General features: G+C 33.6%; 3 protein-coding genes and 1 long non-coding RNA gene across 5 annotated transcripts; 2 read left to right on the forward strand and 2 right to left on the reverse strand.

The window, feature by feature from the left end:
• Positions 1-1144: 1144 nt before the first annotated feature.
• Positions 1145-2793, forward strand: LOC133687238 (tetrahydroberberine oxidase-like). Its single transcript, XM_062107026.1, has one exon. It carries the CDS (start codon positions 1160-1162, stop codon positions 2753-2755), a length of 1596 nt encoding a protein of 531 aa, XP_061963010.1. The 5' UTR covers positions 1145-1159; the 3' UTR covers positions 2756-2793.
• Positions 2794-5497: 2704 nt separating this feature from the next.
• On the forward strand, positions 5498-6864 carry LOC133692303 (uncharacterized). Its single transcript, XR_009841864.1, has 2 exons — positions 5498-5644; positions 6373-6864. It is a non-coding gene; the product is annotated as an uncharacterized LOC133692303 (long non-coding RNA).
• Positions 6865-10505: 3641 nt separating this feature from the next.
• LOC133675586 (patellin-4) lies at positions 10506-12993 on the reverse strand. Its single transcript, XM_062097015.1, has 5 exons — positions 12866-12993; positions 11685-12768; positions 11362-11486; positions 11129-11273; positions 10506-10991 (listed from the first exon to the last, which is right to left on the reverse strand). Exons 2-5 carry the CDS (start codon positions 12732-12734, stop codon positions 10734-10736), a joined length of 1578 nt encoding a protein of 525 aa, XP_061952999.1. The 5' UTR covers positions 12735-12768; positions 12866-12993; the 3' UTR covers positions 10506-10733.
• Positions 12994-15339: 2346 nt separating this feature from the next.
• Positions 15340-26555, reverse strand: LOC133690523 (twinkle homolog protein, chloroplastic/mitochondrial). 2 transcript variants are annotated; one of them, XM_062110760.1, is made up of 22 exons: positions 26126-26555; positions 25790-25914; positions 24500-24555; positions 24361-24418; positions 24157-24267; positions 23739-23828; positions 23240-23320; positions 22606-22671; positions 22411-22527; positions 21412-21459; positions 21247-21332; positions 21079-21139; positions 20515-20697; positions 19309-19440; positions 18846-18907; positions 18452-18535; positions 17537-17668; positions 16631-16727; positions 16414-16548; positions 16108-16175; positions 15469-15574; positions 15340-15438 (listed from the first exon to the last, which is right to left on the reverse strand). In XM_062110760.1, exons 1-21 carry the CDS (start codon positions 26403-26405, stop codon positions 15499-15501), a joined length of 2148 nt encoding a protein of 715 aa, XP_061966744.1. In that variant the 5' UTR covers positions 26406-26555; the 3' UTR covers positions 15340-15438; positions 15469-15498. The 2 variants fall into 2 exon arrangements, with proteins under 2 accessions (XP_061966744.1, XP_061966738.1); XM_062110754.1 differs by having other exon boundaries at positions 15340-15574.
• Positions 26556-27202: the final 647 nt, after the last annotated feature.

Raw genomic sequence — 27202 nt, forward strand, 5'->3', positions numbered from 1 at the left:
CAGGACAGATGAATATGAGGAGTTTGTTGGGAGTGTAAATTACCTTAGAAATGGAACTGGCGTTTTCGTTATAATCTGAAAGGCATTGAAGAAAATCTTCATGAGTATGAGCTGAAGTTGCGCATGAGAAAGAAAGCAGAATGATGGCCAAAAATGGCAAAATTGAAGGGATTAAGGAATTCATCTCTGTTATAATCTTTTGTCCCTACAGAAGTGGGCTTGAGGCTCCCTCTCATTTATAGCATTGAGTACAAGTGCCTAGTTTTCTGAACGATGTACCTCTTTCTAGAGTAGGGAGACAATTCAACTATCATCTAGAACTAATCTCTAATATATATACTATAAAATTTCATGATGACATTCAAAGTATTAATACAAATCCTACCATATATTAGTTGGTGCATGCCGAAAAGCATAGATCAAGTTGTGCTATAGTGGAGTATAATGGTTTAAGACAAATTTCAGCGAGTAGCTTTTACAATATTATCCTATGGTATTTTATGGGGGATTTGGAATGTTAGGAATGATTTGGTTTTCGAGGATAAGAAAACAAATTGGAATAAGCTGTTTGATATTGTTCTACATCGTCTAGCCCTATGGTTTAACTTGTACGTTTTAAATTTGAAAATTATCAGTTGGATCATTTTCTCCCATCGGTGGTTTATAGGATTATTGTAATGAGAAAACATTCAAAATTCCGTAGAATTTTGACCATAGGGTCATCATCTGTAGGAGTAATTACGTTACAAGTTTAGCTTATCGTTGATTCAATGTATTGATAGCGAGAATACTCAGTCTATTAATCCTTTGACGTGGTTATTATGTCAATCGTCTGAATAAATTCAAAATATTGAAAATTAAATGGCTGGATTGTCAATGCCTATGTAATAGAACAAGAAAATAAGAAGAAAGCTCACTCACCAAGAAATGCTGCCATAAATTGTCAACTTCGTGTCTTGTGAACAAGTTGGCTACGATCCTTGTTTGGAAATTTTCACGTTCCCTTTTTCGATGTTCTCAGCTGTAATCCAGATCATGTTTAACTTGTCATCATCTTCTAGATTAATACGGCACAAAATCTTCATAAACAAGCACCCTTCAGAACTATATAATAAGGGAGTCTCTTGCATCTTTCTATATGCCCAAAACATTAAGAATCATGAACTCTCTAAGCTCGTCAATGTTCCCATTCCTGTTTCTCTTTCTGTTTTCATTCTCATGGGTAGCTTCAGCTGATCGTCATGAGGATTTTCTTCAATGCCTTCATTATCAAAACTCTAACGCCATTTCTAAGGTCATTTACACCCCAATGAACTCCTCATATTCATCTGTCTTGCAGTTTTCTATACGAAACGGCAGGTTCAACACAAGTGCCACCCCGAAACCACTAGTTATTGTTACAGCTCTAAATGTAGCCCACATTCAAGCTGCCATTACTTGTTCCCAGAAACATGGCCTGCAAATTAGAGTCCGAAGTGGTGGCCATGACTATGAGGGCCTCTCTTATGTTTCTGTTCTACCCTTCGTGGTTATTGATCTGATCAATATGCGAACAGTTACAGTTGATGTAGGAAACAAAATTGCATGGGTTCAAGCTGGTGCTACACTAGGAGAAGTTTACTACAGAATCGCTGAGAAAAGTAGAACTCTTGCCTTCCCAGCAGGTGTTTGCCCAACTGTGGGATCCGGTGGGCACATCAGTGGAGGAGGACATGGGATGATGATGCGTAAATATGGCCTTGCTGCGGACCACATTATTGATGCCAAATTAATCGATGTTAAAGGTAGAATCCTTGACCGAGCATCGATGGGAGAAGATCTGTTTTGGGCCATTCGAGGAGGTGGAGGCAACACCTTTGGAGTTGTTGTTGAGTGGAAACTGGAATTGGTCACAGTTCCACCAACTGTGACAGTGTTCAATGTCACTAGAACTTTGGAACAAAATGCAACAAAACTGGTTCATCAGTGGCAGTCTGCAATAGGAAAGTTTGACGAAGATCTATTTTCCAGAATTTTCCTTTCGAGAGTTAACACTTCTCTGGAAGGTAAGACAACAATACTCGCTGTATACACTTCCTTGTTTCTTGGTGGAGTCGATAGACTCCTATCAATGATGCAACAGAGCTTTCCCCAGCTCGGTTTGATTAAAGAAGACTGCATCGAGATGAGTTGGATCGAGTCTACTGTCTACTTCGCGCAATTTCCACGCAATACATCCTTGGATGTTTTGCTTGATAGGAGTCCAGGATACACAGTATCTTTCAAGGCAAAAACAGACTATGTGAAAGAGCCTTTACCTGAAATCGCTTTGGAAGGAATATGGGAAAGGCTTAACCAACTGGATGCCGAAGTAGCTCAATTGCAATTCACAGCCTATGGGGGCAAAATGGACGAAATTTCCGAGACCAGCATTCCATTTCCACATAGAGCTGGAAATCTATTCCAAATTCATTATGGAGTCTTTTGGGGCGATCAAGACAGTGAGAGATCTCAAATATATACAAGCTGGATCAGAAAACTTTACAGCTATATGACTCCTTATGTTACAAAAAATCCACGACAAGCATATATCAATTATAGAGATCTTGATCTGGGAATGAACAGCCTAGGCAACACAAGTTACAAACAAGCAAGAATTTGGGGTACCAAATATTTCAAGAACAACTTTGACCGGTTGGTGCATGTGAAGACCAAAGTTGATCCGGCTAATTTCTTTAGAAATGAACAAAGCATCCCTCCTCTCACATCTTGGTGATAGTATATCAGAAATATTATATATATTGATAGACGAAAAAAAAATGAAAGATAATAGAAGATATGGTGGTCTTCTTCGTGTAGCTAGGATTAGACTTCCATTTTGTATATATTGAGTTCTGTCTTGGTGGTCTTCTTCATGTAGGATTAGACATGAATAGAATTCCACTTTGTATATATTGAGTTGTGTTTTAGTAATTAATAAATAAAGGTTTGCTATGTAATTAAGATCTAGAGAGCTTACATAAGTTTTTCTTTGTAAAAATCTTAACTAAAATCACACTCCATACTTGGAGCAAAAAGAAAATGTGAGCCAATTACCGAAATATATACATGAAACTATGAAAATTAGAAAATTAAAACCCAAAACTAGAGGGCATTATCATAAAAAAGGGAAGGACAAGAAAGAAAAAAGCAAAAGTAATAATAAAAAAAGGAAGAAAATGAAGAGGTAAAAGAAAGAAAGAGAAAAAGAATATGATGGTTTGATGAAGCTCTTAGATTGAGGTAAAATTCCTGAAGCAAGACTCTTCATCAAAATATAGAGTATATCCGAACAAAGTTCATGAAATGACTTTACGAGAGAAAAGAGATAAAAAAAAAAAAATGATCCTAAATATTTAAAACCCTATATATTTGAGCCTTGAAAGCATCTATTTTTTTCATAGCTTACATTACATGCGTTTATAAAATTTTTCTAATCAAGTATACACAACCTGAATTATGCATGTTGTACAAATAGGAGCATGGTAGATATCCAATTTTCCATGACACTGAGACCCATCAACACCATGACATGCAGCCAAGAATCAACAACTTGTACGCACGTGGCCAGGCAAAACACCAGCGCTACCACACAGACAGACTGGAATCATGAAACCACCACGGTATAAAGCTTCCCATAAGAGTAGTTCAACTTCAACTGTGTCGGGATTGCAGAACACAACAATTCTGCTTTTGATTTCATGAAATGGTCTGAATATAAGTTCATGTTGCTTGGTTCATTTCAAGTGTTCTTGATGTTCTTTAAATTTTTGTGTTTGATCCGTTTTATTAAAAAGTATTTGAGTTTTTATGTTTTCTTAGTGTTTAATCTTCTTCTTTTTTATTTTAATTTTGTTTTTGAATTATTTTTCAGGTCAAACTAAAATTTTAATTAGGTTTATAGTCGAGTCAAAGATTTCAGGGTTAACCCGGTCGGGTTGGGTCAATAAAATAAAAAATTATCTTTTTTTTTATATATGGTTAAAAATCATAAAGTTATTTAAGCATTTTAATATATATATATATATATATATATATATATATATATAATACTTTGACATGTTTTTTAAAAAATAATGTATGGATTTTACAACAAGTTTGTAAATTCCTAAAGAATTTTGGCTTACATTTCAAAAATACTAAAATTTATTTTTGTTTCTTTTAATACATGAGATTATGAACTTATATGTAAGATATATTACTGGTATTAAATGAAAAGATAATTTATTTATTTTGGCATTAAAATGGTTAAAAACACAAATTATTTTTAGTTTATATCAAACAAATAAATAATATAACTTATTTCAAATAAGATATATTAAGAGTGCTAATATTTTCTCTTTACATAATTATTTTTCTTTTTCAAACTTTGAAATTAGTTAGAATCAAAATATTAAATTTACCTTTGCTTTGCAGATAAAAGACAAGAATGCCTTTAGAGTAAGGATGATAGCCTTCTTAAAACAATATTATTTTTTATTGATCTGCATTGACGCCCACAACCTGTGACGCATCAATCCATGAGCTTGGAGAAAAAAAATGTAGAGAGAAACATTTTAACATGCCAAACATCAAACATTTGCTAAGCATTATATCCAAAATAAACGAGCAAACATTACATCCTTAGTTACTTTAGATAATTGAATATTATTTACACGATAAAATGTGGAATTTTATTGATGTTTAAAAGAGAAAACATATTCTTTAATTACCAAATGTAATGAATGATTGTTTTTTTAGTAATTCTACGTCCATGCACATGTTCTATAATCCAAGTATAAATATCTAGAATTATCCATACATAGATATATATGTTAAAAGTATTATAATCCAAGTTCAAGTTTATCATAACCTAATTTTTGAATTTTTTAAAATAAAAAAATAAAAAATAATTTGAGAATTGAGTCAAGACAGCACAAATTAAAAGTTTAAAAACTAATAAGGTTGAATTATAAATTTGAGAGTCAATTTGGTCAAATTGAAAGAAATGATAAGTTTGGGGACTAAATTAAACTTTGATTTAATCAATTAATGCAATAAAGAACTTAATTGAATAAATATCAAATTTTACGGCTAATTTGGGTTAAAATTGCAAGAAATTAAAAATCCAAGTACCAAAATAAATAGGTGGTATTACTATAGGGGGTTAATTGATTTTTTCAGGGGGTAATTTTGAAAGAATTAAAAGTTGAAGAGCCAATTAAGGACCGAATTGATTAAATTGGAAACCAAGAACTATTTTGTAAATGGCGCTGAAATCCAGGGGTTTAGTTGTAATTAATCCAGGGGCAAAATTAAAAAAAACAAAAACGGCTAAATGTCAGAACTTCAGGTGGGAGCAAACAGAGAGACGAGAAGAGAAAACCAGAGGGCGAACAAAAACAAACAAGAACAGGGAATAGACACGAAGTGGGCGCACGATCACCAACTTCGTCCCCCCCACGAACAGACAGAAACAGAAAGAAAAACAGAGGAACCAACCAAACGAAAACAGAGGAGATAGAACAGAGAAAAACATAGAGAAAACCAGGGGGGAGAACACAGAGACGAAGGAGAAGAAGAGGATAGACACGAAACGAACAAAAGGGAGAACCAGAAACGAAACAAGAACAACGAACACAAAAATGTAAGAACTATGGACACCACCTATCTCCACATTGGTATGATATTGTCCACTTTAGGCCTAAGCCCTCATGGATTTGCTCTTGGGCTATACCCAAAAGGCCTCATACCAATGAAGATATTTGTCCATCCTTATATGCCCATGATCCTCCTCATTTCTAGCCAATGTGGGACTTTGGTCGTATACCCAACAATCCTCCCCTCGAACGAAGGACCACCGAGCCTCCCCTCAAACCGATCATTCATCTGTCCACTCTCAACCAACCAGGATTCTTCATTCTCTACTTCACCGTGTTGGGGTCAGGACACGTCCATGAAGCATCCGGAGAGCACTACCTGACTTGAGAGTTTGCTCTTTCTAGGTCAACTCCTCTTCACCGTGTTGGGATCAGGACACGTCCATGAAGAGAGCACCACGCCTATCCAATAGAGCTAATCCATGGATTACATCGTGATTGGGGGCCCACCACCTTCTGTTCGGCATTCCGAGGATTCATCCATCATGGCTAACTCCGGGGCCTGGCTCTGATACCACTTGTAAGAACTATGGACACCACCTATCTCCACATTGGTATGATATTGTCCACTTTAGGCCTAAGCCCTCATGGATTTGCTCTTGGGCTATACCCAAAAGGCCTCATACCAATGAAGATATTTGTCCATCCTTATATGCCCATGATCCTCCCCATTTCTAGCCAATGTGGGACTTTGGTCGTATACCCAACAAAAAAGAAAAAAAAAACCAGAGAAACCAGAGAGAAGGACGACCTGAGAGAAACGAAAACAGGAGCAGAGGGGGAATAAAGTAGCTTTGGTCAGCCAGCACACCGTCGCCATCGTCTTCGTCCCCAAGCAGCTCCAGGTACGCAAGTTCTACAATTCCCTCCCATTTGCATTTTAATTAAATAGGCACTGTGCATCTTCAATTATAATTAACTCATTCCTGTAGCAAGCGTGCGTGAACATTTCACAGGTGTAAGAATGACAAGCGGTACAGGGGTAGAAGCTGAGCAATACCTTGAATTTAGTCTTCAAGGCTGCAAGAGGGATGAATATGAGGAGTCGGTTGGGGTGTGAATTTCCTTGGAAAAGGAGTCGTAGTTTTCAGAATAATGAGAAAGGCATTGGAGAAAACTTTTATGATCAGTGTGAGCTGCATTTGTAAATGGGATTGAAAAAAGAAAGAAAAATATTAGAACCGATAGTATCATTGAAGAAATGCTACTACTTTTGTGCATTAGAGTATGGGAAAAAGCCCCTTTTTTATAAGGTTCATTAGGCCTCTTGCAGTAGAAGAACCTTTGGCTGAACTCAGCCGCGCCTCATCACCAAACTCTCCAATCTGTTTGGGAATACTATTGAAACTGCATTGTTTTAAATTAAAAAACAAATTGTTAAAATTTTTTATATATATCTTCATAATATTTTGATATATTGATATAAAAAATATTTTTAAAAAAAAAATTATTTTAATATATTTATAAATAAAATATACTTTAAACTACTACTATTATGAGAGTCTATTATCACAGTCTTGAATATATTCTCTCACCTCACCAAACTCTCTATATAAAAAAATTATTTTATTATATTTTTAAATTAAATATACTTTGAACCACTACTATTATTACTACTATTATTATGATAGTCTATTATCACAGTCTCGAATATATTCTCTCACCTCACCAAATTTTCTGTATAAAAAAATTATTTTAATATATTTTTAAATAATCATTACTATTACTATTATTATGACAGTCTTTTATCACAATCTCGAATATATTCTCTCACCTCACCAAACTCTCTATATCCTCTCCTCCCCATTGATTTCACGAGTCAACAATTATATTACATTACTAAAAAATTATGGTTTTTTTATGGTGTTTCAATACGAGGTCACGGGGGGTTGGACCCCACTCCCACCATTATTTTCAACAAATAACATGAATCACGTTAATAAGTTTTAAAAGTCAATTACAACAAATAAGTGCCTTGGTTTAGTTGGAAAAATTACAAGATGTCATGAGTTTGAATTTTGCTGGAATCATTTTTTCAACAGATAACGGGTGATATGTTATTTGTTTATTTTTGTTTAAGTTTTTTTTCAATTTTCTTTTTTTTTCCTCCTTTCTAAAAATTTCCCTTATTTGTAGTCAAAATCCTTTCATTTTCTCCTCATATATTAGGGAGCAAGTAACCCATTTTCATTTTGGCCCTTTATCTCCTCCTCAATTGTTGTTATGGTCACTAAACTTTTTGTGATTAATTTTCTTTTCATGATTTTTTTTAGAAGTTTCTCAATTTTGAAAATTCATCAACATGCACACGAAAAGAGAAAAGGTTAAAAAAAATTAAAAAAAGGGTCAAAATTGACTAAATTGCATTGAAAATGTATTTTTTGGTAATTTTATTTTTAAAAAAAATATATTAAAAAACCAAGGTTAAAATTGAGTAATGACATAGTTCATCACGACTCAATTCATTATTCATATCACTATGCTTAGGTTGTTTTCCTTCTAGATCCTCAAGTTTTGTATCATTTCCACTTGTGTCATTAAACTATATTTTTTTTGTTAATTGACCATCAAAAGTTATGTTGGCATGGTTTTATATGATGAAATTTGTTTCACTTTGCATGCTCTCAAGTTTGTGATATGTTAGAGAATATTGTGATATTAAATTAAAGATCAATATTATAAAATAGAGTTTTAAGTTATAGATAAAATAATAAAAGAACAAGGACCATTATATATTTGGTTCTTTTTTCTTAGGTTTTTATATTTCGGTCTTAAAATAATAAGGTAGTTTCGCTCTTTACCTGTGTCGAAAAACATAGATTGGAGCCTTAAAAAAAATTTATTCAATTTGTTTTCAGTTTCTTCACTAACTAAAAGGTATTTTAAGGTTGAAATGGGTTTATTAAAGTTTTTTGTGATGTTTCTAGGGATTCTTTAGATGAAAGTTATCGAGAGTTAGGTTTTGAAATCCTAATACTTGGATCCCCATTTTTCTAATCTTCGAAGGTGACAGAAAAATATTTCTATAGATGACACTTCCATTTAAAAAATAAAAGATTGAGAAAATGACTCCTCCACTTGTTTAAAAATAAAAATAAAAATAAAAATCAGGTTCAACTAGGCTTTTTTCCTTTTTAGCTATGCGTGCATGTTAACCTTCCATGTTAAAAAAAAAAAAAGGATTGAGATTGTATACAATAAGGAGTATGGCTGAACTTTATGAAGAATTTAGGAGGGAAGCACATCAATTTGGAATGTAAGGAATCCAAGTACTGAAAACAAGAGAGGGGGAAACTGTTTTCCAATATAAGAGAGAGGGTATACAATTATTAAAGAAAAAAAATAAAGGAAAGAACTTGAACTTATTTTCTTTGTAAAAAAATTAAAAACTTATAGCCTCCAGAGTATCATTGTAAGGAAAGACTGATGTGATTGTAGGAAATTCTTTCAAATGAGAGAAATATTCATAAAAAATTTAAAAAAAACCATAAAGATTTCAAAAAGTAATTCAAGAAAAGCAAGAAGAAGCAAAGGGATCGTGGATGAGAGGAATGATTAATCAAAGTTGAATTAACATAAAACTAATTGTTAAGGCTCTCTAAACACCCAATCTTTATATTAATATAGGAAATAATGTAAACTCCTCAAATTCTTAAAATTAGCTTTTATGTTGAATTGGAAAATTGGAGGATATTTTGACATGATTGATTATGTTAGTTTGTAGAAAACTTAAGTTAGAGGGATTGTAAGATGAATAACAAGATGAATTGAAGGAAAATCCTAGAAATTTTAAGGGCAGAGAATTCAACTAAGACAAGGATTACTTGGTGTGTGTTCTTTGTTGAAATTCACTCATGACGAATTTCAAGGGAAAATCTTTCATGAAATATATGTAGTTGTTTGCATGATAAGTTTCTTGAATTTTAAGGTTTTGAGTAATATTAGGAAAAAAATTCATGATTCTTAATGAACTTATATGAACAAGGAATGAAATTAAGTGTAATTTTTTGTAAAATTAAAAAGAAATCCTTAGGGATAATGATAGGGATTTCAGCCCCTATGAGTTTTGTGAGAAAAAAAAAGAAAATTTGTAGTATTTGAGTGTGTCCTTAAAGAATTCATCATTTGATATGTTAAGAATGAAATTTATATGAATATAAATTGATCTTGAAAGGAAAGGAAAACTCAAGATTTTAAGGAAAGGTCTTACCATTTTGAGAAACGACCTAATTGTTATTAAGAGAGAAAAAAAAAAATTTCAATAATAAAAACGAGTTAATCATTTTGAGAAATGATTAGACAGATTCAAGAAACAATCATATCGTTTCTCAAAATAGTGAGATCATTTTAGCTATTGTTTCATGGTAGCCAATTATATTGAGAATTGCAACAAAAAGTTTCATGCCTCTCTCTTCTTCTTCTTTTTTAAGAGAGAGAGAGAGATTATGCATTTCTCATAAATAATTATTTCAATTTAAAAAGTAAAAATAGTTTCATCTAAAAAAATCAACAATAAAGTAAGACTATATTTAAGATTGTTTGTTATAAAATAATTCCAATTTAATACTTTATGGTGTTTGTTTTTGAGCTCATGGTTTTTATATATATATTTCTTTCAACCCATGATTTGTTGCTGAAGTATTGGAAATATTGCTATGACAAGATCCTATTTACGCATTATGGCCATGGACACCCTCACAAGTGTTGTCCATGTTTTTTCCAGTTAGCAATTGCCTGGATGTTGACTTGCCTGCGCACACTTTCTTCTTCTTCTTGTTTTTTCATATGGAAACCAGAGACCTAGGTTTGTCTACATGCATACAAGGAGAAAAGGTAACTGGATCAAGATACGGAAATGGTCATCAATCTTAATTTATTGCATTTTCCACAAAATAATCTTTCTTTCTCACAAAATTTTAACAAAAACTGAAAAAGGAACCCCAGAAATAACAAATCAAATCACACGATCAGATATAGATATAGATATCAATCCTGAAAAGAATCAATGTTTTCTATCTAGAAAAGAATTGTCACGGCAAATGAAAGACTGACAATATAAAAGAATGGAGTCTTGTCTCAATAGGAAGCATTCTTCTTGGTCTTGTATCGGTATAGGACCCTCTTCTTCTTGCTTGACCAATTCTGAATGGTCAGAACTACCTTTCCAGGTTCATTGTTCCTGAAAGTGTTGCGAGTTGGCTCTTCATTTGAGCTCATTTTCTTGCCCTTTTGGATGATGATGGTGTAGGAAGCCTCGTCACTTGGCACAAATTCCTCCTTGTAATTCACTTCCCATCCCACAACTGTCAGGTCCCAAAGCAATGTGGCTCCAACCTGTCACCAAATACCAGTTTTAGTCAGGCATTCTGTTCCTTGTTCCTGTCAACAATTATACAGGAAAAACAGGCATCTCCGTGGAAGGAAAAAAGGGCAGGAAAAACGAATCATTAAGGATCATTGCTAATTAGTACCTCTGCTGCAGGGATCTCAATGGTTTCAGTTGATCCAGCTTTGATTACAAGTTCTGAAACTTCACCATCTTCGCTGGAGAACTCGAAATCATTCTCCCTCTTGAAACCACCATATTGGACAGGGATTTCCTCGGCCTGAACATACCTGTAGTTGCCATTAAATTCAAGTTGTCAGATTCTAATGAACAGTTCGATATTTATTTCAAGAAAGGGGAAAAAAGGAGATTATTTACTTGAGCAATGTCTCGGTGGTCTTGGCAGGGCGAACAACGACAAATTTGCTCTTGGTTCTTTGAGCCAAGAAAGGAGATAGCAGGGCGTTGAAAGCATAATACCAAAATGGAACATTTATGAATATCTGCAATGTTCAAAAACATAGAAGAAAATCAAAGACTATACAAGTCATAGTCACATTGGCTTCTAATTTCTGTCTAAATCTACCATGATGTGCGTTGGCAATGTAATTTCTTTCCAAATCTACCGTCATGGGTGAATCAAAACAAGATCAACATCAAAACAAGAAACAACTTTGGCCAATCAAATTTAGACCACTCACATTTTTTGCAACAAATTCTGGATAATTGTCCTGCAAAAGGGTGACAGCTTTGCTCATGGCAGTCCTGAGCTCTTTCTTTGATGGGGAAGGAGAATTCTTGAGATCACTGATTTGAAGCAAAGAAGCAATACCACCAGGCCTCAAATCAAGCTTTTGAATACCTTTCTCCATTAATTGAAATCTCCATCTCAAGAACTGCTTGCGCTTCTCTTCATCTCCAAATGCCTTTGCATAAAGCTCCTCATTCTCAAACACCCCATAGATGTTGTAACACACAGGGTGGCCTTCGCGATCGATGCCATTCATGTAGAATGCCGAGCTTAGATCCACTCCTATTTCTTCATCCAAGAGTGAATCAATGCTGGATTCTTTCCTCCATTGAAGGGTCTTCTTGAGCATCTCCAGTGCATCGTTAACTTTGAAATCTCTAGCCCTTAAGAACTTCAATAAGACCACATCAGTTCCTTCTGATCCCTTGCTAGGAAAAAGAGGGACTCCCCAAATGGAAATATCCCTGTCAATTTCTTCACTTTTTTCTTCAATAACAACCTCAGTTTTCTCTTCTTCACATTCCAGGACTGTTTTTTCCTTCTCATTATCTCCTTCTGGTTTCACATCTTCTTTCTTTTCACCTTCTTGTTCCCCACTCTCTTCTCCTTCCTTGGTTTCTTTTTCCTTCTCTTTCTCTTCTTCCACTGGCTTCTCCACCTCCCTCTCCTTCTCCACCTCCTTCTCCTTCTTCTTTGCCCCTTCTTTCTTGAACAAACTGTTTCCAAGAATTGCCTCTTCCAGTTTCAATTTCAGCTCACTCAAGGCCTTCCTCTCAAACTCCTTAAGATCAGAAAGAAAATTGCTTTCTTCCTTGTAAGAAGAACTCTTTTGAACTGTTTTAGGCCCATCATTATCAGCAGCGTCCACTTCCTTCACCTCCACATCTCCATTAACATCATTCTTTCTCTCTTCAACAACAACAACCTTCTCGGGTTCTTCTTGAGGAACCACAACAACCTCAGCCACCTTAGTTTCTTCAACCTTAACCTCAACAGTCATGGTTTCAACTTTCAAATCACCTTCTAACACCAAACTGAAACATCAAAAAGAACAACAAGACAGCATATATAAGAAAGTTTTGTACTTTAAAAAACGAAACAGCATAAACAACAAAACGAAAGAAAACCCACCTCAAATCTTGAAAGTTAATTTTGGATCTCTTCAAAAAATTTAGGTTGAGTTTGAGCTGTAGTGTCTATTTTGTTTGCTGAGATGAAAGTGGAGGGCTTTGTAACGGTTATATATTTTGGAAGAGTTTAAAGGAAGGCCCCACAAACGGTCACTTAATTATCTGGAGCCACCGCATGGGAGCCGTTGAGGGATTCTCTTTCCCTAGAGTTTTGCGACCCTGGAAGCCAGCAATATTTTGGCATGAAAGAATCCTTTTGGGTCCACATAGCAACAAAAGCTTGGATTTATTCGGTAAAGCCATTTGAAATGATGCTAAATTTAATCATTGTGTTAACATGACAACATAAGAAATTTAATCATTGCCATTAACATGACAGTTGTTTTCTTATAATTGTTTAATTTATCGAATTGCTTGAACACTTTTAGCATGCCAGAGGCACAGAAAATCTTTGTGCACTGCCTTCCTGTTTTGAAGGGTATTGACAAGAATCACCACACCAACCACCTTCCATAACTTTGGCCACTTCAAGCACCGTTTTAAAACTCTGACCGAATTGTGGTTTAGCATCTAGATCGGGCTAGATTTAATAAAAATAAATGAGATTTACATGGGTTAAAATAGATTAATTTATCTAACTTATAACTCAAAATTTATCTCGAATTAATTTCTAGTTGGGTTTAAATATTCCTCCAACACAAGACATGCTTTGTACTTCATGGCAAAATATTTGTAAATCATTTTCTTTGGCATTTCTTATGTCCCCATTTTCTAAGAAATTTTAACCATATAGTCCTTAATTTGGTAGGTTTTCTTCAATCCAAGTTGTTAATAATCTCCTTAAATTTCTAGACTCCTTTGCTTTCCATCAAGAACATTTTCATGCATGGTTGGACTATTATTCTTATTAAAGGGACAGCTAGCTAGCCAACTGTAATGGCAAGAAAAGAATTAAAAAATAGAAAAAGGTGGCAACAAATTGTCATGGTAGCAGCACTTCACCTCCCCTTTTAAAAGGTTGATGAAATTTAATGGGAAAGCATGTTGTTATGTGCTTGCCCTTGACCCACTCCATTGCAGCAAAGCACCCGTCTGCACTCTAACAGATGGTCACATGGCACTATAACATTGGAGAGAAAGTTTGACCACTTTTTTGGCATTGTTCTGTGGCATCATTGCTCTTTGTTAGGTGGCCAAGTCACAGCAGCATGTGGTAGATTTGCTACTTGAATGAATAATGCCTTGTAAAATATTGGAGGCTTCATACAGCTCTCTTCTTTCTTCTTTTTTTTTTTTTTATTGAGGTTGTCCAGACCAACTTGCATGCAGCTCGATTAATCTTATAGTCTCTAAAATTAACAATCATGTAAATTTCCAGTTATCCTGAGATTTGTAGGACTCGAACTAGTAATCTCTAGATAACAAACTTAAAACCTAACCAGTTAAACTTTACCTTTCAGGATTGTTTCATGCAGCTCTCTTGATGCTCAATGAGTTGTGCATACACAACAAAATAAAACTTCTAAGATTACCGACCAAACATTTTATCTTCAACCTTCAAACCCCAATGAGCAGCTATGAAAAGGTTCATAATCTCTTCAAATTTGCTTCAGACATCGTCAAATGTGATAACCTAAACGTCACCAAAAGCAACAAGGTTGAGGTGTATTTTGTTCTTGTGGCTGAAAGAAGAACTTGCACGCACAAAATTGCTGAGATTAGAAAAGTGAGGGCATATATCGATGTACCAAACCAATTCTTATATAATGGACAACAAAAACATCTAACAATTTTTTGGTGAATCACATCTTGTCTCTGATAAAACAGTGTCTGCAGAATGATATTTTGCTCTACAACACAAGTATTGTGCTTCTTAATAAAGTAGTCTTACATAAATAGGATGTTCCTCTTTTGTTCTGTTAACCATGTGTGAATATATATATATATATATATATATATATATATATATATATATATATTATCTTCTCTTTTAGTATTCTAGCAAAACTAAATTCCTTTTTGTGGTTTAAAAATTGTCATTCTTTCTAATCTCTTGTGGTTTTATAGTTATAAAACCAACCCAAGATCGATCAAGACAAGGTATGATCACAAGTTCAGAGGATAAACATCAAGATTAACCCTTGAAATTTATTTTAAAAAAAAAAACCAAAACAATATTGTTATAAACAAAAAAATTCAATAAGAAAAAATAGAAGACCAGGTCACATGTCAACCCTGGTTTTTACCCTGTCACTGCCTTGACCTATTTTTTCTTCAACCTAGATTAGTCCAGGCCTACTACCCGCCAGACCAGTCTGGATTTAGGGTCTATGAGATCAACCCCACGTTAGATATTAAATTCATACTTAAAATACTGCACTTGGACAAAAACATGCACACCAGCATGTTTAGGCTGAGAGAAAGGAACTACAGAATAAAGAAATAAGAAAAGAAAGAAAACTGTGAAGACATGGCTTGTTAAATCAAAGCATCAAAACCTGATATATGAAGCCCTAGTTTACAAGATTAGATCATTAAAGTACATCATCATACAAAAAATAACTGTGATGTATATATTAACTCACAAGTGAAAATGTACAAGTCTTTTTATCTTCATGTTAGTTACATAATTTGCTATCTTCTAAGTGGTTTAAAGCCTTGATTGTCGCTTCCAGTAGATTTATCAACATTCATGAATTCACCAGTTACTCTGCCAATGTGCACGCAACAGATTCATTAGCAATTGTTTCATGTAAAGAAACAAAACATCCAAATCTAAACATGGTGAAAACAAGTACACGAAGTAGAGAGAGCTGGGGGAAAGGGTGAGAAGATGGTGCATATTAGGGAAGACATCTGGGGACACAAATGAGCAACAAAACAATCAGATTAAACTGCACTCTAGACCAAAAACAGAACTATTTGTTACCCTAAATATGGTTAAATCTTCTTCGGTTTTGGCGGAAGAAAGAAACCAATACCGCGCAAATAGTTTCCCAGCTATTGCCATGTAGATAGGACTATTTTCTACTGAAACAAAAATCTTAGTTTATTTACATTCCATGGTGATGATATACATATTATGCTAGAATTGGAATTCTAAGAAACCAGATTAAAACCTGTTGTATTTGACAGAATCAAGTCAAGCCAAAATAATTTCGGTAGCCAAGAGAAGTTACTCGTAATCATTGCTAAGGCTAAGGTTGTGATGTGACACCATAACAACAATTTTGAGTCTCATACCTGTTATATGACAGGAAGGCATCTCCTATGGTTCCAGCTACCTTATTTCTAACCTTCCTGACCAAAACCTGCAGGTCATAAAACTTATTAATAGACTTGTGTCCAGGAATAATGACAGTGATAAGTACATGAAAAGAAAACTTTTTGGTTTAAAGGGAGAAAGAAAAGAAAACAAAGAGTATGCCATGTGTCTCTGTGCAATACAAGATTATCATGTAGATTCCATTGTCTACTAATGATGTTGAAAAATTAGCTATATAAACACAAGCATATGCAGGAGACCATACAAATGTTCTATGCTCTCACCTGTACTTGATCAATAGGTCCAGCATTTGGATTCCTATTACGATGAATGACAATGCCGTTGTCGCATTTATTAACAAAGTGTGCACTGCCACTGATATCATATAGATTAGGAGGCTGGCCGGTCCAATTTTGCAACTGGTAGACAGAACACATGTTAGTAAAAACTAACGGAGGTCCTTAAGAAGACAGGTAAAAACCTGAGATCACAAATGCCAACCTGTCTCGGATGCGCCACTAACCAAACATGACAAGCATGATGTTGAGCAAACCTTTTGATCAGTGTAAGCATCTGACTAACATACTCAGTCTCTGTCCTGTCATAAGCAAATTTCATATCAAGCATCGAATTACAAATTTATGGCACATATACATAATTCAAAAAGAAATCCTACAAAAAGAATATGGTTTTCTTCGAACATTTCAAGGGATTATGTTTCCTGCATTTAGTTTCTGCTAAACAAGATGCATTTTCAATTAGCAATTAAGCTAAGACAACAAAATAGATAATCAAGAGAATGTTTATTGTCCTCTAATACATCTGTGAAATAAACTATATGGAAGAACACATCTGTGAAAAGCTGAGATAGCACCTTGCCATAAGCTTCTGTACAAATTTAACAAAAGTTGAATCAGTCTTGCATTTCAGTGATTGGTGCTTGACACTAGGCTTATACTCATAAAACTCAACATAAACAAATGAGTAGTAAGAAAAGAGGGGGGATGGATTAGTCTAAACAACAAGTGTGAATTATGAGGATAATACATATTTATCGGACTGGAAGGAGAGATAGTAAAACCCTTTTGTACTGCTTTGATAAAAAGAAAAGAAAGTAACCAACAATTCGAAGGTTTATGGATGAAAAAAAACAGGGCGACAGAATATTTCAGCTTAATGATGCTATTATCATTAACAACAATTTAACACGTAAAAGAGAAGAGTCGAAATTAACAGAAACTAGGCAAGTGAACAAATTTTAATCATTCAAAAGCCATGAGTTCTACACTGCAATCTCTCATTAGCAGATAAAGAATGAAGAAATAACAAATAACTAGAGAATTTAGAGCATGTGTTAGTTCCCATCACAAACTCAACATTTACAAGCGAAAGGGATGGACATCTCACATGTTAGGAGGGCGTTGATGATCGAGCTCATTGTAAGGATCAATTACTAGTCCACGGACCCCATGTCTCAGAACTGCAGCTCTTGCAAGGTCAAGAACCCATTTTATATTTGGAAGCGCATCGTCTTCACATCTACTCCATGAACCACAGGAAAAGCCCACATAATAAGACAACAAAAGCAATGCAGACAGGTTACATCATGAACTTGATTAGAATGACAACAATTAGATCAAAAGCAAGTGTTTGGAAACATCAGAGGCTTCACAGTGAGGACTACTCTTCCAGAAGTTATTATTAATTAATGTTCTGGGACCATTCAAACATTTGTTCTTCAAAGTGCAAAGGAAGTTCAACAGCCAGTAAATAGAATATTTATTAACCATTCCCTACATGTAATTATTCATCAACCTACTTTGGTTTGGGAACAGAACAGCAAATAGTCAAAATATTTTAAAAGTTCTATGCCAGACATGAAAGTTCATAAACCAGAATAAAAGGCTGTACTATCTTTTCTAAAAAATAAATTAAAAAAAAACACTTATGAACCGAGATAGCTTTAGAAAATAAACTGACAGGTTGTGGTCTCAGCATATTTCTGGACATCAACGTACAACCATGTAATTTTTCTTTTTTAGACATCAGTTACTGCAACTTGTAACTAAAAAACTACAAATTTATAGCTATAGAAGCTGAGGACCTTCCAATCACTATAGCCAGTTGCCCTATTTCAGGATAGACTTGACTTATAAATGCATGAACATTAAGAATCAGTGAGAAATCAACAAGCAGAAATATAAAAGTCCAGATTAACTAGAACAGAAACATGAAACAGGTTGTCACTCCAAGTCAAAATTATAATAACTAGATGTACTTATATCACCTGAACTGTAATGGAAACTATAAAGTGTAACTTACCTTATGAGATAAAAAGTATCGCTCAACCACTGCTTCCCTTCTTCTAACTCCTCAGCACTCATACGTTCAGCAGATTCTCCATAACTATGGTTAGCAAAGAAATCAAACAATAAAGTTAAAAGAATTCATGTGAGATGAAAAGTAGAAGGAAATCAGCACAAGTGACAAAAACCCAAATGAATTATCACAACTAATCTGGCAATCTAAAGTAAATATTACATATTATTATAGACAAGAATCAATCGATTTACAATTAGAAAGGTAAGAGTTTTAGAGTACATTTTCAAGAAAAGATTTCAATTGCTGTATTACTCGTCAAGAATTACAATATAGGAAGTTGAAAATCATGACAAGGACATCATAGAGCAATGATGGAGAAATAGACCATACTGACCGTGCATCAAAAAAGGGCTTCTTCATGTGTTTCTCCAAAAGTTTCCTAGCATGTTGCCGAACCTATAGTGAAGAAAAAAGACAACCAGTTGAGAAAAATATTAGTAAAAAGAACATACATAATAAACATAATATTGATAAAGGATGAAAAAATATATTAAACAAAGCCTTTTTGCATGTGAAGAACACTCACATGAATATGATTAAGAATTTTAAAATATGTGAAGCTAACTACATTTCTAAAACCATGTTGCTCAATCAATGAATATGACAACTTGCATGGCTTGATTCTACAAAACCCAAATCCTATGCGCTAAATGCATCTAAACTGTATCCAGAGACTGCTATTTCAATTTCATCACAATTAATCCATGTTTAAATGAACATGCACAAAGAAGGGTGATAACCACCACTAACATCAAGATTGTGCATGTCAAAACACAACCAAAAAGGAACTAGCTTACATTGTTCTCCATGGAGCAAAGTGCAAATTTCCAGCCAACACTTTCATTAAGATTGCATAATAGAGCATCGATCCACTCACTCTTGCCTGAATTGGGAACCCCGGTTACCAAAGTCAACTCTCCTGGCATAACCTGATCAAAATACATGCAATTAAAACCAGTCTGTCTGCCATTATTCAGAGACACACATATATGTAATTTACTAGTAATTTAATGAGTTCAGCTGCAACATTAACTCCCTTCCCAGAGATCATAAAAACACCATGTTTATTAGTTACTTCTCAATTCCCTTTTTTCCCTCTTTGTTAAGAAGATTATAATATTCATGAAAAGAGCACGAATCATTGCAGCTGGGAGAATATGGCATCCTTCTATACAGAGAAATGGAGAAGAAAATTAAGACGATATGAATTTCCAACCACACTGAATGTCACTCCTTTCAAAACCCTGGAAATTCAGTTCTCTCACTGCATATCTTCCTAATTTAAAAGAACGAATGATTAACTTCCTCTTGCTCTCTCTCACTGTCACTCTCCCTAACATTCACATACACAGATTTCTCTAATTTACTGATACGTAGTAATTTTAAAAGAATATAACAGCAGCATTACCCCCCTTCCAAGAGATGATAAGAGAAACACCTGTTTATCGGTTACTTTTTTCAGTTCACATTCTTCTCCTCTTCATAAAGAAGATTTTAATTTCAATATTCAAAAAAGAGATCGAATGATTATAACTGAAATAATGAGAAATCCTTCTACATAAAGAAATGGAGAAGAAAATTAAGACAACATGAATATTTCCACCCTACTGAATATCAGACAAAAACTCCTTTCAAAACCACAGATTACAGAAGTTCAGCTCCCTCCCACTGTACCCCCTTCCCTTCTTTGTAATCCATTCCCTCATTTCAATATTTTCCTTTAATTCTTCTTCTTTTTTTCAATTGAATTAGAATTAGGAAAACTGGATCAGTTATCTCCAGACGTATTATTGAAAGCATCTGATTAGATTATCAATATATTCAGATGATAAATACAACTTCATATTTTGAAAACCATAACAATTTTCTACAAATACAGTTTTTCAAAGGATGTTCTCATGCGACATAATATTTCATTACCTGAAATTAAATAAATACTCCATGATGAAAGATAAAAAATGCAGGTTTAAAGGAGAAGGAAAGAAAGAAAAATCAGGACTTACATTATATATTTCATTTAGAGCTGTCCACCCAGTTGAGGCACCAAATTCATACCCAAGAGTGCGATTATAATATGCATCAATCTCAGGGAAGTAATCGCTAAATTGGAACAATCCACGTATAGGATATAGCTCAGCATTTTCAATTATATCCCTCAGCGCAAGTGGCCCCGAAAACATGAGAACCTGAAGATATTTTCTACCAGTGTTGTTAAATATCAAGAAGGAAATGTCCAACGTAAGTAAGCTTCATGAGCCTTTCGAAAATCGTTCTTTGTGGATTCATCTAGTGAAGGACAATTATCTATAAAAATGCATGAACTGCATACGACCAACAACATGGTTTAATGTTAATAAACTAAATCATAAATCATTCCAGAATAAATAGTTCAGAGGAAAGGAAAAATAGCATATAGCATATGAACTCAGTTTCCTTTTTGTTGAATCAGAGCCATATGAATCATCATTTGCCAAATGATGTACAAGTTTATCACTGAAAAAAATTAGAACAAGGTGAAACAAAATCAACTTGTACTTTAAACATAGTCATTGCTATTCATATCTGACCTCATTTGCATCCTTGAAATGTTCATCTGTATTTTTCTTTGGCCATTTGACTCGCCAGCATCTATATCCACCAAAAAAAAAGAAGAATAATGGCTTTTCTTAACAAATTTGCGAAAAGCATTATCATGTAACAAAGGAAACAGTATTATCAGCAGACAAGCTGTGCACCTTTCCCTTCCAAGGCGGCGCGCCAGCTCTTCAGCCAATGCTTGACCCGGTGGATCTCCATCAGTGGCAAGTATTATGCGAGATACCTATAAAAGTAAATGTCAAAACTTGCATCTTTAAATTGACAGGTTGCACCCACTAGCAGTGCAAGTTATTTTTACCAACCTTATCCAAGTACTCCTTGCAATTCCAGAGATACTGATATTTTGTGTCCTAGCTTCACAGATACATATAAGCAAATCAGATGCAGATTTCCAGTACAGAAGGAACCAAATATTATTAACATGGACAATGAGAAAATTACTGGTTTAATTTGGCAAGGTCTCTGAATGCCCGTTTGAGAAATTAACGGTACTTTGTTAGTATGGTTACAGAAGAACAGAAAAAAAAAATTAGCAACTAGCATTCAAATGGTTTTTAATCACAAAGGTGAGGATTGCATTTTTATTCAGTCTGTGTAGAAGTGTTTTCACACTAATGCTATTTCTCCCTGCATAAATAAGCCTCATGGGGTCACATGCATGGATCCTTTCCTCCATTTTGTTTTCCAATGGACATGACTAGATTCAATAATGATGTCAGACAAATTTAGATTAGTGTCCTATGGAGGATTTGTTGATAGAGTTGGAGAGATAGGAATTTAAGAGATGAATCAGGGTTTAAGTTGCAGCTATGCAGAATTGTGATTGATTAAGGATGTGTTTTAGGTGGAATTGGGATTTTAACTGTAATGTGAATAGCAATCCGAGATTACTGTAGCAATCAGAAATACTTCAGGAGGGAGAAGAAAAGAGTGGAAGGAAAAAAAAAAAAAAAACAAGGCCACAACCCTTAAACTATATCAAATACTCATAATTCAATTATTCAAAGTCCTCTCACTGCATAAATATGTAAGCACCAAATATAGTCCTAAACTAATAGGAAAACATAATTACAAACTCCTAATTAATATTCTAGTTTCTAAATAAACTAAGATGTCTAAATAGCACTAATAATCCTAAGAGAAATACCTAAATATAGACTAGTTTTACCGGAATTATCAAAATATACATAATCACAGATTAAATAACTATAATTTCTCAACTTCTCTATCATTGACTGCATTAAATAATAAATAGTAATAAAATTGCTGACAAAACTCTGAATTTTAAAGTTGACACAGACCTCCTGATTAGGTGGTAATTCCTTTGGAGAAACTGATGGAGGAGCACCATCAGGGACACTCACACAATTACGAAATCCAGCTTCTTCCATTGCAAGCTTGTCCATTTCACCTTCAACCTACAATCAGAATAAATTAATAAGCATCACACGAAGTAACTAAGGAATTTCTCACAAATTGAAAGGCAAACACAATACAATGATGATTTCATCTGCTCCCTTTATATCATCTAGCCCGTAAAATACTTTTTTTGTATCCTTTTCCTGAAATAAAGCAGAATAGCAAAGGATCAGAAACACATTACTTCAAATTAAATATCAAATAAATACTCTTTGTGCCTTTCACCTGAAATAAATGCAAATTAGTAAAGGATCTAATAAACACTGCTAAAAAATTCCTAGGAGAAATTGAATGTGACAAGGATACCATCATAAGAATTTACTGAAAGGCTGAATGAAACAACCCAAGCAGTAAAACATGAAGTTCAAGTTTAAATAAGGATAAAAAAGGTACAAGCACAACCATAGAGGAAGCACATCTTTAAATGAAGAAAAACATAGATTATGAAGTTCTCAAAAAAAGTCTCCCTTGTCAGTGGTGCATGCAAATTACTAGTCTGGGGTGTTTGACACCAATCAGAGAAAGTTCAATGATCCCTCTAGGAGTCATTCAAGAGAGATTTCCCAGTAGGAATTCATCCACTGGAGATTCAAAATACAAGGTCTACGGATTTTAAAATGATGGCAATGATTGGTCGGAACTAAATATAGAAGTTCAACAATACAAGCCTAGACATTTTTTTTATAGAAAAGTAACATTTATGACAAGAACCTGCCAAAATCTCTTGTTGATGTCCCGATACTTGCAGCTTACAAGCACTCCATTCCGCCGATAAGTGAAAGCAATAGCAACCTGCCAATGAAATGTCTAGAATTATTAGAAAGGGCAGAAGTAATTCACATTTAAACTGAAATGACAAGAACATATTGTCCAAACAAATTAATCAATATTTGAAATAGGCAACAGAAAATACCCCCACCCCTCTTTTTCTTACACATATGAATGAAGGAACAACTTTAAAATCTCTTCTTGTACTGATCATAAAAGGGAGATATAACTTTATTTCCATTCATAAAGGTGAAAGTAGCAAATTTTTTGCATTTTATGTATCCAAAAAAAAGAAAGATAAATCCACCCAAAATTCCATTTAGTTTATCCGTGATTATGATTCATTTGAATTTACAACTATTAGAGGTTCGTAGGAATCTTCACACTACAATTAATGATTAAACATAAGAAGTATTCTTGTTGTTTCAGTAGTGTCGTGAACCTGGCCACGGTCGCCATAACCTTTCTGCATAACTTGATTTCTCGCCAGTGTCTCTGCTGATATTAACCGCTCCTTGAAATAACAAACAAGCTGAAACGATGCCAAAAATAGTTATATGCCTTGCATTGCAATAAGAAAAAGGCAAATAGATTGGCTGAGAACGTAAAGAATGTAGCTAAACTGACTCTCATTTCCCATCCCACTGAAAATTAGTTATGCTAAAAACATTTCCCAGAGATGTGCCTGAAAATCAATATGAAGAAAGTGCTCCCAAATGCAGACAACAATCTCGACCACAGGCACATCAAGAGACTGAACTGGCCAGCACCTTTAAAAGTGGACTAACCATCACCCAAATCAGCATCATACAAGACAAGATTAGTATTAAAACACAAAGGTAAAAAGATAACGCAACAACCTCATCGCATAGCGGTTCCAATTCCAGACTCTGCTCTGTGATTTCTCTTATCTCCTTAACTTTGGAAAGTTTGAGTGAGGTTCCATATGTAGATTTGCTACCTGCAAAGGGCTGCAACCAAAGGAGGAGTTTTCAGGCAAATGCTTTTCACTACTATATGACCAACAAATAGTTTTACATGAAACACAGACAAGAAATTCTTACTTTTGTTCCACCATTCCACCCACATTTTGCTCGAAAGCAATTCCAGGATGCATTTCCCCTAGACATCAAAGATGCCCCAAGTTGACAATTTTATAATCACCACAAATAAAAATGATTCACGAAAAGTGCAAGAGCATACCCATCTGCACTGATGAAAAGAGAAAAGGATTTCTCTTTTGAACCACCACCTTTGCACTAACACAAAAAACAGCAACCACAAATAAGTACAATTTCTAAACATTGCAATCAAACTTAATAAAAGGAGTTCCTGATAGCACAGAAACTGAGACTTTACACCAAATTTAGCAGATTGTTCCCATGTCCAAATTTTTTTGCAAGGAAAAATTATTTCAAAGCTCAAACATTTTATTAATGCTCCTTTGTTTCAAAACAAACAAATATCTTTCGCTAGCTGAAGCAATCAGCTATTGTGACTGCATTAACTACTTAAATCAATTTCAAGCAACACAAACCTCATCAAATTTTTTACTACTTAGACCGCGTTTGTTTGCTGGAAAGTAGTTTCTTTTCAGAAAGTGATTTCCTTAGAAAGTGGATTCCAGGAAAGTGAATTATTTTCTAATGTTTGGTAATGTCATAGAAAAAAAGTTAGAAAACACTTTCTAGTGTTTGATTATGTCATGGAAAATGAACTAGAAAATAACTTATTAATATTTTTTTTCAAGTTTATTACAATAATGAGAAACAAATCTTATGAATTAAAATGTTGAATGAGAATGAAATAGAAAAAACTCTAATTTTATAAATTATCTCAAATAAAATAAATAACAATCAAAATAATGGAGATCAAATCTAAAGATAAAAAAATTGAAAGATGATGAAATTAAAATAATAATAATTACAATTTCATAAATTATTTCAAATAAAATAAATAACAATCAAATTTGATAGATAAAAAATTTCAATTAAAAAAATAATAAGAAAAAAGCAAATAACAATCATAAAAATAAGAACCAAAATTAATATAAAAATCAAATTCTAAGGGTTGAAATTAAAAAAAAAATTCAAAACAAAATATATAGCAATTAAAAGTTTGAAGATAAAATTTATTATAATCAGCAAATAATATAATATTTTTAAATTTTTTATAACTTCTGAAAAGTGTTTTTCGTCCAAAATAAAAAGAAAACACTTTTTTAAAAACCAAATTAAATTTTTTTTTAACTGAAAAGTATTTCGGTTAACTAATTTTTCTAATGATAAATAAACACCAAAGTTTAAAAAATAATTTTCAAGAAACTAACTTTAAAAACAAAGGAGTCCTTAGTTCTTTTCCAATATCAACTGTCAATATCTAAGTTTAAAATTTGCTTTCGCATGATAAGCACACAATCAAATCTTATAGACAACACCTTGACAAAGCTAAACTTTAGCATTGCAACAAAAAGTAACATGCAAAGATCTTTACCATTGGACAAGTTAAGGCATTGTACTGTCCAGGAGCAAAGTGATCTAGTTCAATCCCCACCTCTGCTAATTTAAACCTTAAAATCTCCAACTTTGATTTCTTCACTTCTGGGTCCAAACCATAAACTGAAAACCAGACCAAAAAAACACACAAAAACACCACATCAACCCTCTAAAACACGCATTTATCTTCACATGAACATACAAATTCATATACACTAACCTTTCTAAAAAAAACAAAACAAAACTTTCAGCCTTATCCAACAAAATCCAAGAACCCCACGTAACAGAAACAAAAACCCATATCAAAAAACACGAAAAAACATAAGATAAATACCTGGGGCAGCAAGAGGAGAAAAAGGGAGGCCATTAGTTTGAGTAAGCAAAGAACGGTTAAACTTAGAGGTGGGTTTTGAAGAACAAAAAACAGGTGACAATCTTTTAAAGGTGCGATATTGTTGTTTATTTGAAGAAGGTAACAGAGGCAAAGGAGTAGGAATAGTACTAGTTGTGGGTTTAAGCAAGAATTTAGAGCCCATGTAGTAGTGAAAAGAAGATAAAAAAGCAAGCTTTTTGTTCAAATTGACGTGAGGTTTGTGAATGGCAAAAGCAAGCATCTTTTTCTCTCTCTCTCTCTTTTGGATTTTCTATGGTTCTTGTTGTTGGTGTTTCAGCAGGGCTGTTCTTCCATGGGTGAGAGTGGAAGATAGAGGAGGGAAAGGCAGAAAACAGGGTTTAAGGGTTTGTGGGTTCTGTCTGTTGTTGTCTTACTTGTTTTATTTTATTTTTATTTTATCTTTTACACTTCACCTTTTTAATAAAGTTATTAAACCTGTTAACCGGTTCAAAACAATATTATTTTAAAATATATATATATATATATATAAACATCAATTTAAAAAAGAAAATGAAAATGAGTTTCATTTTCACCAAATTTAATTAACTTTGATTAATTTCTACATGAACAAGTTATTGAATTAAATTAATTAATTAAAAAACTAAGTATATTTAATATTATTATTTTTTAAAATGAAAGAAAATGATTAATTAATTTAAAAAAATTGATAAGTAGAACTTTATGTGACTGTCAGTGTATTAATTTTTCAAAATGAAGAAAAAACAAACACATACTTAATTCTCTTTCAGGTTGAAACCCGCCCGAATAACTAACCGGGTCTGCTTTCCTTTTCTTTTCCTTTCTTTGTTGGCTCTTTTGCCACTTGTATTTTAAAAAATCTCATTCACACCCTTCTCTTTCCCAACCATTTTCTTTTTTATATATATATATTTTGCAATGAACTCAATTTAATATTTATCCATAATTTTTATATGTTAAAAAACTATTTTTCTCAATGAAAAATATAAAAAAAGAGAAAACATTAATTATGAAATATTGAAGAAACAAAAATATATT

Source organism: Populus nigra, chromosome 1 (genome assembly GCF_951802175.1).
Source record: "Populus nigra chromosome 1, ddPopNigr1.1, whole genome shotgun sequence".
Classification (NCBI taxonomy): domain Eukaryota; kingdom Viridiplantae; phylum Streptophyta; class Magnoliopsida; order Malpighiales; family Salicaceae; genus Populus; species Populus nigra.